Raw genomic sequence first — 12,554 nt, 5'->3', positions numbered from 1 at the left:
GGACTTTTTCAGAGCACAAACAAATCCCTGTTTTACCTGTACGCCATCAGGTGGAAGCATATAAAGCGATTCATTTAGAGATTCGTACAGAAAAGCTGTATTCACATCATGGTGACTAATGTGTAGATTTTCTTCTGCAGCTAGCTTGAGCATAAGCCTAATGCTCTCATACCTCACTGTGGGTGAGTAGGTCTCATGATAGTCCTCACCTGGTACCTGAGCAAAACCTCTGGCTACCAATCTGGCTTTGTGTCTGACTATCTTGCCATTTTGATCTATCTTCGCTTTGAAGACCCATTTGCTTCCAAGCAGTTTCATTCCTGGAACTACTGGAACTAGGTCCCATGTTTTGTTCCTTTCCAAGGAATCAAGCTCAGCCTTCATGGCATTTAACCACGGCTCAGCTTCCTTTGAATCCAAATCCTGGATTTCTTGGAAACTTGAAGGTTCAAAAACCTTCTTGGAGCTTTTAACAGCTGTTACTGCTATCTTAGCAAACTCATCAGCAAATCTCTTTGGAGGTCTGCCTTTTGTGGCTCTCTGTGACCTGCGAATTAGCCTTAAGTCTTCAACACTCTCCTCTTCCTTCTTAGGAGAAAAGCGACCTATTGTGAACAATGGTTCCTCCAATTCTTGATCAGAGCTTTCAGAGGGTCGCATAGAGGCTTTCGCACTCTTGAAATCCTCTGAATCATCCGATTCAGTTTCAGACTCAGAATCAGAACCTTCATCAGTGGGTGTGGGTTGTTGTGGTTGCTTTTGACTATCCTCAGTCTCATCACTGTCATCAGGATAACATTGGAAAATTCCCACATTCTCCCCCCACTTGGCATTGTACTCAACACTTCTTGTGAGCTTAATCTCCTTAGAGTCAGTCATCATTATTCTGTAAGACCCTTTCTGATAACCTAGAAAGATACCATGCAATCCACGCTTGTCTAACTTGGAGTTTTGTGGTGAGTGAACCCACATGTCAGAACCAAAAATTTTCATGTGTTTGATGTATGGCTTCTTGCCAAACATCTTCTCATAGGGGGTACAACCAATCGCTGAAGATAACCTGCGATTATAACTGTAAGTGAAACATGAGAGAGCTTCGGCCCAATAACTCTCTGGAAGATTTGCATCATGCAGCAAGGTTTTTAACCCTTGAAGCAATGTTTGATTTGCTCGTTCCGCAAGTCCATTCTGCCATGGCGAGCGAGGACTAGACAAATCGTGTTGAATTCCTTTCTCAGCCAGAAAAGCTTCAAACTGCTGAGAAGTGAATTCTCCCCCCCGGTCAGTGAAAAGAGTCTTTATCTTCTTACCATGCACATTTCCCAACCAAGCACAGAATTCCTTGAACCTAGGAAAAGCCTCTGATTTCTGCTTGAGATTGTACACATAAATATACCTGGAAAATGCATCAAGGAGAACCATGAAGTACCTATTTCCACCCAAAGAGGGCGCTAGTGGTCCAACCAAATCAGCATGAATAATTTGGTATGGTTCTGTAGCTTGCCTACTAGACACCTTACCTTTCGCAGCCATTTTCACCTTGTTTGCTGCGCATGCCTTGCACTTCATGTGGTACCTGCAGGGTTTAATAGTCATACCTTCAACCAAGGCAGGCATTTTAGATACTGCCTCAAAATGCAAATGACCAAATTTCCTGTGAAAATCATGAATACATTCTGCATGCAAACTTTTGTTAGAACCTGCAATGCAACAAGTGTCATCCTGCACAACATCATCATAATACAAAACAAACAAACGATCAACAAATTCAGCATACAATTGATAATCATTTTTCTTGGTGATGATGCATCTATTGTTTTTAAAGGAAACGTCAATCTTCTTCTCAATCAGCTGTCCAACGCTGAGCAGATTATGTTTCGCATCCGGCACATAAAGAACATCCTGTATCGATAAGTCCAAACTGTGAAGAACAACAGTTCCGTAGCCTTTACTGGGAATGGTGTGGTCATCCGCCTGGTGAATCGCACCTTCCTGCGGTGTAAAAGACACGAACAGTCGCTTATCGTTGCACATGTGATGCGTTGCAGCTGAATCAACAACGAAGAAAGATCTAGACGTCTTCTGGACCTCTGCAACCTCCGCAACCTCTGCAACCTTTGGAGCGAAGCGTGAGACCATTGCCTTGTGCTGCGTTGTCCTGGACACCGGACCTTTGCCTTTGCTCTGGCCTTTTCCACGCGATGAGCTTCCGCTGCGCTGCTCTGTCTTGGCCCTGGGATATTTGCATTCCCTCTTCATATGGCCTAGACGTCCACACGAGTAGCATTTCACTGCCTTCAAAGCTTTGGCGCCATCTGGTGGTTCCACTGCACTGCGGGATGACGACTGTGAAGTCTCCCCCTTGTTGATGCAGCTAGCACCGCGGCGATCCGCTTCATTCAATATCACGGCAGTAACATAGTCCACTGTTAGCTGAGCAGTTGGCTGTACAGCAATCTGAGTCGCAACAGACTCCCAACCTGAACCCAAAGATTGTAGTATCATGAAGGAATACACAGCCTCTGGAAAGTTGAGTCCTCTCTGTTGCAGCTCATGTCTCAGATTCTGCATCTCCATCAGATGTATACGCACATCTCCACCTTCAGCAAGAGCCATATTATGCAGCTTGTTAAAGTAAAACATAGTGGATCCAGCTTCTGTCCTCAAGTGAGCCTCTCTCAGAGCGTCCCAAATTTCTCTGGCTGAGGTCTTATCACGCAATAGACAGAGCTCTTCTGGGGATACTATCAACATAAGAGTTCCCCTTGCCTTGGAATCCATAGCTTTCCATTCATCTGTAACTGGAGCTGGGGGGGTTCTGAAATTACCTTAAACAGACCCTCTTTCCGCAGAATAGCCTCTGCATACAGAACCCAGTCCGTATAGTTTTTCTTATTGAGCTTAGGAACCCCACAAGCATCCTGAAGGGCCATCATGACTCTGGCATTCACCTTTTGCGTCATTTCTGCTGCTTTAAATCAGACTGCTTTATACAAGCTGTGTCTGTGCTGCTCTGCTTACTTCAAACCTCATTCCAAAGGCAAATTCAAAGTTACTTTCACTTTCCCAGCCATCCAAGCCACTACGCTTGTGCCGTGGAAAACGGCTTTAAAAGTTCAAAGTCCAGCCTTAAAGCCATTAATTAGAAGCTGGCAGGCTGCCCGGAGCAGTAGCACATACCTTCATCAATCATTTTGACGCGCAGAGCAGATACCTTGCGTTCCGTCCCTCTGCCGCTGTTCCGATACTTTGCCGGCACTTCGTCTCTTTGCTCCTTTGTTCCTTTGCCAGGAGCCCGACTTCTGGAGTCCATCCTCAAAACACTGCGTTTTTCTGGGCCCGGAACCAAATGTTGGGGATAAGCAGTGTCCAGTGCACAGCGGAATGATGAGAAGTATGTGCCAACATGCTCTATACTACTTTATTTACAGTTCAAAGCTGGTAAGTTACAGAAAAACATCTTCCCTCTGCTGGAGCAGAGAAAGCGTCATCTCTCCTCTAAAGCACAGAGAGAATCTCAAACAGAAACTGCAAAGAACAGTGAAAAACAGGAAACCAGTGTACGTCACATCCAGTCTCCATTCCCGTGGGAAAACCTCCAACAGTACAGACTCTGTGGAATGTAAACAACCTGTCTCGTGACAAGCACTTCGCTGCACAGAGAAGAAAGCAGAAACCAACATCTTGGTCCCACTCTGTACCCATAATATGCAGTACCATTATTGGACCATGTGACCTGCCCACCACCTGTGGCTCCTATGTACTGGTCAGAGCCAGCCCAATATATTTTGCTACATGAGATGAAGACTAGGGATGGTGCCCTTTCCCATTCAGTGTACAGAAGCTAACTGGATTGGCAATTAGATTATACTTCAACATTGGCAATGGGACAGCACAATCCATCGCACCTGAAAGAACAGTTTAACTTAGGAGGTGCAAGGCAGACCACGTGTAACTGTGTGCTCCCAACATTTCACTGCCCAGCTTCCCCACCTGTCACTTTGCCTAATGGTAGGGCTGGTCCCCATACTGGTGTAGCAGAAGATCTGATCCCTGGAAACATGTGCTCCAAGAGTCCTTGGTTTCTAGTACCTGTCCCTGGTATGTCACAGTCTCCTATTTATCTTTTGTAGAAACTTTGGGAAGACAAGCAGTGTAATTATTCTGGTTTCAGACACTCTTTCTGTCTATGCAGAAAAGGAGATGAAGTGCTCGATTTAATGGACATGGCAGAGGTGAAGCCTACAATTAAGAGTGTGTGTGTGTGTGTGTGTGTGTGTGTGTAGTCCTCAGGCAATGATCCTTGCCATGTGAACAGGAGTGTTACAAGTACAAGCCAATGTCTGTTTCTGTGAAATGTTGGATTATGATGGAAGTTGCTTCCACATCATTGTCAAATTGACATCAACTGGTCTTTAGTTGTCAAAAAGTTAGCAAGCAAGACTTGAGATTGATCTGCTGTTATTGTCCTGTGGTTTGACCTGCAAATTGAATCCACATATTGGGCTTCTTTGGGAGGAAAGGCAAAATATAAACGTAATAAAATAAGTATTTTCACCCATTCACTACTCTCCTTCTCTCCTCCCACACCCTAGCAAGGCAGACCAATAGCTTAGCTGAGACCCTGGATAGAGAGAGGAGCGATAGAACATTTTTTTACAGACAATAGCTGCAACAAACACTCTGAGTCTCAGTCATATAACTCTGTATTTGATCTTTATATTATTTAATGAAATATGAAAAGAAAATCTCATTTGCAGGAGGAGTGATACACTTTGCAAGTGAATTCCATTGCTTGTGGGGGGTTGTCTTTCAATTTTCAAGGCATAAAATATTCTGGTGTCAAATATAGATAGCCTTTGAAAAGATTATATAAATTTGAAAGAAAGAAAGAAAGAAAGAAAGAAAGAAAGAAAGAAAGAAAGAAAGAAAGAAAAGACTAGCATTGTTACATGGTGCAGATTGAAGGAAGGCGAGACCCTCAGCCTGCATAAGTTGGAGATCATATACACTGCAGATAGGACAGTTCTGTAGCTTGCCAGCAGCCATTGCTACCTAAATCCAAAATAGTATTTCCATTGGTAACAGTGGCAGAGGAGAATTATAAGATGAGTTGTGTGATGACAGCAGACCTCTGAAGTCTCATTGGAAGCATAAAACTACCTACCCACCTAGTTAAGAAGTATAATTTAACATTTCATTGTTTCAGATTCTGGAAGGCTTTCCAAGGGTTCTCTAGTCTCCATCATTTTAGGTGTAATTGTGTTCAGTTGTTTGGCAGTATCAAGCTGGTTTGTGGTTTGTCGGTGGTAAGTATCAACTGCTTATGGCCTTTCTACCTCGTTGGGCTTTCCCCCACTCCTTCCTTCATAGAATTTTCCATAAGACGTGCTTTCTGCCTAATGACCAAAGTCCTTTTTGTACAACATGGAGGGCAGAAGAATGAACATGCATAGGAGATGGACCCAGGATCCCATTCAAGTAAAGATGTCCCAATGTTTGAACAGATGTGTGCACCTTTGACCTAGCTGTGTCATCAAATGAACAAGTATAGGCTGAAGGCAGAGCTTGCCACTACAATGCTCTCTTCTCCACCTGCTGTTCATAATCTCCACAAATGTACTCTGAAAAGGGCTTCTATTTTAGGTGATGTTTAGGTGATGTATGTATATAGCTCAAGATTTTATACATATATATGTATAAAATATTGACCTGTATTTAAAAATTAACAGTGCTATTTTTCTAGAAAAAGAGGTACCAGCCAGAAATGTTTTAAAACTTAGACTAAAACACTTTGAACAAGATTGGCTGATATCTTGTGCTTTGTTATTTTAAATTTAAATCAATGCACTTGCTATTTCATGGACAGTAGAACTGTTTGGCCAAGATAAGAAAAAGAGGAGACATAAAATGTGTACCCAAATACCAATAGCTTTCGAGAGAAGATTTTGCATGCTTCCTGCTGTTCTCTGTACTCGTACTGCAAGTACACCCAAGAACAGAATTAAGGCTCTGGACTACTTTCAACCCCCCTGCCTTATCCAAAGTTAGACAAATGATGAAAAGTAAGAGCATGTATCCTGCCTTCACTTAAACCTGCTCATCAACAAGTGTAGCCGATACAGTACCCTCCATATGCTGTGGACTACAATTCTCAATACTGTAGCTGCAAATAATACAAGGATCTGAAATGATGAGGGTTGTCATCCAAAACATATGGAAGGCATCACAATGGCTACCCCAACTCATTAACATAGAGGCCTCTTCCCTTTGGTGCTGTTCTAGGGAGAGTCTGTGGGTAGTATAGGAAGCTGACTTATTCCGAGTCAAATCATTAGTCCATCTAGCTATGGAGGACAACAGATTGGAGAAAACAGGTCTATACTGTTTGGCAGCAACTTCCCAGAGTTGGGCAAGATTGTCTCCTAGGTTTGCCTGGAGATGCTGGGGACTGAACCCTTTGTTTGCAAAGCATGTGCTCTACTACCGAGCTTTGGCCCTGCAAATTAGAAAATTGTAAATCAGAACTAGGATTGGTGTGCTGAACATACCCTGGTTCAAATCCCTACTCAGCCATGAACTGCATTGACTTTGGGCCAGCCAATCTCAGTTTCTCTCTCTCTTAGTATCTCTTGTTGTAAGGGGAGACGAATTTACATTCCCAAAGGAATCAAAATCCAAATAAATAAATGGGGGAAATAGAATAAGCTAATCTATTAAGCTCCCTACTAGGTGGTTAGGTCCAACTACAAAAAATAATTCACAGCTGTTTTAGGAGTCTTCAACCACACTGGCTAGCTTTTTGAATGATAGCAACACAAGACTGAAAATCCAACCCAAAATGATTACAACCCAAATTTTAGACATAATTCAGCAAGTAACTGGCCTTCTGTACATCAGGACAGATTGCAAAAGGTGCCTAAGGAAAACATACTGACACTGTAGTTTCTAATTCAGGGTATAAGAGAAATTATTAATTTTTTGGAGCCACTTCAGACAAAGCTAGTAGCACTGGCAAGACTGTCCGCACTTGAAAGTTAAAGATATAGGACAGCAGGCTATTGCACAAATGGAGCTATACAATGGATCAATGGCACATCTTTCCATCTGGTGGACAATGTGGGCCATGTAAAATGCTTATATTAAAACCAATTTAGTCTTACTGACTTCAGTAGGGCCAAGTCCTAAAACCAAGTGCTTCAGCATAACTGAGCTGTAGAACAGGCTATTAAGCTGCAACCCCAAACCATTTATTTTGGAGTAATTCTCACAAAGAAGTCTCACTGAAGTCTATGAAAGTAATTCAGGACTGGCCAAAGAACATGTGGCTTGCTTACTTGAGACCCTAGCATTTAGATGCACCTTGTTGAATGCCATTCAAAGCCCCCAAAATGCTTTCCTTTAGCTCAGCAGGACTTTTCTGGTTCACGTCAATATCTCAGTCGGGGAAATGCTATTCTGGTGGCTCCCTTTTGCTTTTAATGTTGTGTCAAAGGACCTTAAAGGCTGATCATACAGTTCTTTAAAAGCTGCTGTAAAAGGGGGGGGGTTTCTCTGTGAGCACAGTGAGTGGAACACGGCAAGGAGTGCATTACCTACAGTACTGACTTATCACAGCAGGTGGCTAGCTTAGCCACTATTATGATGTCTTGACTCTGCGCCCTGACAGTGTTGGAAAGCCAGTTAACTAGAGAGGACACACAGCCTGGCTTTTGACACAACTATCAAGGAAACTACAAATATCCAGCTTTAAAATTAGCAGTCCTGCTAAAGGCTTCGTGGGAGCAGCTGGCATAGCTTTCCAGTTCTATAGGAGAAATGAGGATTTGGACATTTTAAGGATTCCACAGACCCCTACCTGTTTGTGCGATGATGATAGAAAATCATTGTTGGAATTACTTGCACTGTGAAGCTCCACTAGGGGAGGGGGACCGGGGTATCCTGAAACTTTATAATAGGGGAAGGTCTTGGCACCGATACTGCCCTGCCACAAAATATCAAATCAGTGCAGTCTCAGTAACATCTGCTACTCTCCCTATAAGGAGGCAGATCTTTATGGTTTGAGTTCAACAAACAAAACTTGCATGCAATGCTTGACTGAGAAACCTTATACAGCGGTACCTCGGGTTAAGAACTTAATTCATTCTCGAGGTCCATTCTTAACCTAAAATTGTTCTTAACCTGAGGTACCACTTTAGCTAATGGGGCCTCCTGCACCACCACCACACAATTTCTGTTCTCATCCTGAAGCAAAATTCTTAACCTGAGGTACTATTTCTGGGTTAGCAGAGTCTGTAACCTGAAGTGTCTGTAACCTGAAGCGTTTGTAACCTGAGGTACCACTGTATCCAAAAGTATCGCTCATGTAATATCCGCTCACCTGGGGCATGTCTAAATTTCCTCCTGGTTTGGAGTTGTGAGGGGGTACTAGGAAAGACTTAGGATCCATCAGATCCCAGGGACACTTCTCATATTTCCCCCTCTTTGGCCCCCGCAGCATGGTCAAGGGTCAGGGATTATGGAAGTTGTAGTTTAATGCCACCTAGAGGGCTACAGTTCCCCATCAGTGTTCTAGGATGTTGAGGGCAACTGAACCAGTGAAGCTTATGTTATGAGTCCATGAAATCATAGAATTCTAGAGTTGGAAGTGACCCTGAGGATCATCTATCCACCTACTCTGCAATGCAGAAATATGCAGCTGTCCCATACGGGGATCAAATCTGCAACCTTGGTGTTATCAGCAGCATGCTCTAACCACCTAAGCCATTACAGGAAGCAATGGAAACCGGACCAGCTCTGCTGCAGGAGTATAGATGAAGGCAGGCATTTGTGTCTCTTTAGTTTCCTTTATGAAAGTTATTTAAGCAAACTCCAGAAATAGTAGCAATGAAAGCAGCAACAGAGAGGCTGCCAAGCACTGGCCAAAAAGAGCAGTGTGTTGAAAGCTTGAGGGAAATCTGTTAGCATGCGGTGAAGCAAACATAGACAAATGTAGATGTCAGGTGTGCTGGGTACACTGTACTGTCATAGCAGCTGTTGCTGCTAAGAGGCTTTGAAAAATAATTCAGAGTTTAAATGATGAACGTGCCACAGGTTGTGTGCTGGATCTTGAGACACTCATCAAATCACCAGGAAAGCCTGCACTACACAAGGATCTGCATTGGGCCAAAGATGTAGCACTCCAGCTGCTTAAGGGAAAAAAGGAAAGGGAAACAAAAATAGCTGAAATGGAAACACTGACATTTTACTTAGTTGGTTATCCTGATTTATTACACACAGAGAGAAAGAAAAAGTATTAGCTAGCTTTGCTAGCTTACATATACCAGTGTGGTCATGAAGTACATAAAATAAGAGCTGGAGATTGAAAAAGAGGGCATATTAAACGGTGTTGATACATCGCTCCCTCCAAAAATCTGTCTGAACTATTTTCTAATACTATTTTTCTTGGTGTTTCTGCTATTTGTTTATATCAATGCTTGATTTTAGGGCTGCTTCTGATATGTAGGAAAAGTCTGAAAACTTTGCCAAGTTGGGAGAATATAATTGTGTGTCTATTGCACAGATTTCCCAGGCCATTAACCTGCAGATAAGACTATTGTAATGTAGGATGTGTAGGGTGGCCCTTGAGAACTGTCTGAAGGTTACAACTTTTGCAAAATGCCATAGGCCAGGGTGCAAATGGGTGCTCCTGTTTATTCGGATATAACACAAATTCTAAGAGTTGCATGGTTGTCAGTGGTCTTCTGGGTCTGGTACAACTCAAGCCATCTAGTACAACTGAGCCATTACAGGAAGTTATGATGGTTATGATGACAAAGCCCTAAAAGACTTGGAGGCTAAGCATCTGAAAGAACACATTAAGATCTGCAGAGGAAATCATATTGGTGATACACTTGCTGAGCAAGGCTTGCAAGTGCAGGGTGGTGAGGTAGGACTTCCATTGTGATGGCCACACAATATCTCCCCACAAGATGTATCATGCCCCTACCCCGTTTTCATTCTTATGGCATGCAAAGACATACCTCTTTCCCCAGGCCTTTGCGGAGGGGTGAAATGCATGCCTGAAGGAGCGTCTCCACCCCCGTCATTCAACCCAGACACTGAGGTCCAGCTCCGAGGGCCTTCTGGCGGTTCCTTCCCTGTGAGAAGTGAGGTTACAGGGAACCAGGCAGAGGGCCTTCTCGGTATGGCGCCCACCCTGTGGAACACCCTCCTGTCAGATGTCAAGGAAATAAACAACTACAGTGGTACCTCGGGTCACATATACTTCAGGTTACAGACTCCGCTAACCCAGAAAAATTACCTCGGGTTAAGAACTTTGCTTCAGGATGAGAACAGAAATTGTGCTCCAGTGGCGCAGCGGCAGCAGGAGGCCCCATTAGCTAAAGTGGTGCTTCAGGTTAAGAACAGTTTCAGGTTAAGAACGGACCTCCAGAATGAATTAAGTACTTAACCCGAGGTACCACTATATCTGACTTTTAGAAGACATCTGAAGGCAGCCCTGTTTAGGGAAGTTTTTAATGTTTGATATTTTATTGTGCTTTTAATTTTCTGTTGGGAGCCGCCCAGAGTGGCTGGGGAAACCCAGTCAAATGGGTAGGGTAATAATAATAATAATAATAATAATAATAATAATAATAATAATAATGATGATGATGATGATGGCTTCATATTTTATTCTGCTTGGTGCTGCCTGTTTTATCCATAACTGCTCTTGAATTATAGATTGAAGAATAATGATGCAATCATTAGTCTTTGGTCCTTGCAATATCTTGCAACCAAAAACCCTAATGGAGAAGCATTTTCTGGTGGTTCCGTAAAGGTCTTCATACTAGACCACCACTTTGTGGCTGTGATTAAGCTAATGGGTGTTAGCAGATATTTAAGATTTAACCATAAAGATTGTTGTTTTATGGTTTTAGCTTAAAGAGTTTGTGTAGGTTTTTAAGATTTAAAATCAGTATTATTTATACTGAATCTTCAGTAGAAGTTTGGTGGGGCAGGAAGGGGTGGAATCTAAGGGCAGAATTCAGCCAAAGTCAAGCATGTTTAAAATGTATGATCCATTAATTATAATGAAAATGTGGTAATGATCCTATTAAAATCGAATTAACATGTAATGCTTAAATTGTAACCTTTATAAATAATCCAGTAAACAGCACACCAAGAATATATGCGGACAAGGAATATGTACTTTAAACCAACCATTTGCAAATGTTATTTCCTGTAATTTCCTTGCCACATATACAGTGGTACCTCGGGTTAAGTACTTAATTCGTTCCGGAGGTCTGTTCTTAACCTGAAACTGTTCTTAACCTGAAGCACCACTTTAGCTAATGGGGCCTCCTGCTGCCGCCACGCCGCCGGAGCACGATTTCTGTTCTCTTCCTGAAGCGAAGTTCTTAACCCAAGGTAATATTTCTGGGTTAGCGGAGTCTGTAATCTGAAGCGTATGTAACCTGAAGCATATGTAACCCGAGGTACCACTGTACATATCAAAATGTATTAATCTCCCAGCATGAAAATGCTTAGATAGCTTTATGATATTTTGAAGAGGGTGTCTTTAATAAGATATATTACTTAGTATAAAGTTCATTGGAATCAATGTTAATTTATTTCTATACAAATGAGTTAATCCTATACACACTGACCTGGAAATACATGTATGGTTGTGGATGGGATTGCACTGTTAAGATTAAGGGATAGAATAGCTCTGGTTTTGTCCTCCAAGTTCCCACCCACACCCACCTCCACTCAGATGCCTAGCTCATAGCCTTGGGTTATTAAAATTGCCTTTCTGAACTCTCTAAATAGACTTTAAATAGCGTAGACCACCAGAGCTCCATGCTGCTGACCTCTTAAGACTACTGAAATTCAGATAATAGAGATCAAAACACCCAGTTAGATTAACACACAAAGGCTACAAAAATTTACTTTGATTAATACCCTGAAGCACACCGCTAAGTCAAACTGAAATCTTGCTTTTCAGCAGAACGGAACAATTGACATAATAATGTTAATGAGAGAATGAGAAGACATTCCATTAAATTTTAAAATCAGGCAGAAGGACTGCTTGCCTGGTTTCATTATACCCCTTCACTTACCATGACTCCTGAAATTCACGTAAGAGCTTTCCCTTTGTAGTGCTATGGAAATGTCTTCCCCAGAAAACGGTTGCACAATGCCCTTAATCACCCGACCTGGCCACAGTGATCCATGCAACAGTCATCTCCAGGCTTGACTACTGTAATTCGCTCTACGCGGGGCTGCCCTTGAAGCTGACCCAGAAACTCCAGCGGGTACAAAATGCTGCAGCGAGGCTCCTCACGGGGTCTCTGCCACGGGAGCATATTCACCCACTGCTTTTCAAACTGCACTGGCTCCCGGTAGAGTACAGGGTCAGATTTAAGGTGCTGCTTTTGACCTTTAAAGCCCTTCATGGCCTAGGACCCTCGTACCTATGGGACCGCCTCTCCCGGTATGCCCCACGGAGAGCCTCAAGGTCCATAAATAGCAACACCCTAGTGGTCCCGGGCCCTAAGGAAGTTAGATTG

The 12,554-nt window shown here is 42.9% G+C and overlaps 1 protein-coding gene across 5 annotated transcripts in view; it reads left to right on the top strand.

Annotated features, from left to right (window-relative positions):
* TPO (thyroid peroxidase) overlaps positions 1–12,554 on the top strand; it is a 97,513-nt gene that overhangs the window by 76,830 nt on the left and 8,129 nt on the right. For 4 of the 5 annotated variants that reach the window (XM_081906100.1, XM_081906102.1, XM_081906099.1 and 1 more), the window contains exon 15: positions 5,210–5,309. The exons of the other annotated variant lie outside the window; for it this stretch is intronic. In XM_081906100.1, the coding sequence (XP_081762226.1) occupies positions 5,210–5,309 (100 nt within the window). The remainder of the gene's footprint in view (positions 1–5,209; positions 5,310–12,554) is intronic. 5 annotated transcript variants of the gene reach the window in all.

The sequence above is a fragment of the Podarcis melisellensis genome, assembly GCF_964234715.1.
Source record: "Podarcis melisellensis genome assembly, chromosome: 3".
NCBI lineage: Eukaryota > Metazoa > Chordata > Lepidosauria > Squamata > Lacertidae > Podarcis > Podarcis melisellensis.
Note: the sequence above shows the minus strand (reverse complement) of the source record. Positions and strands in the feature narration are given on the sequence as shown.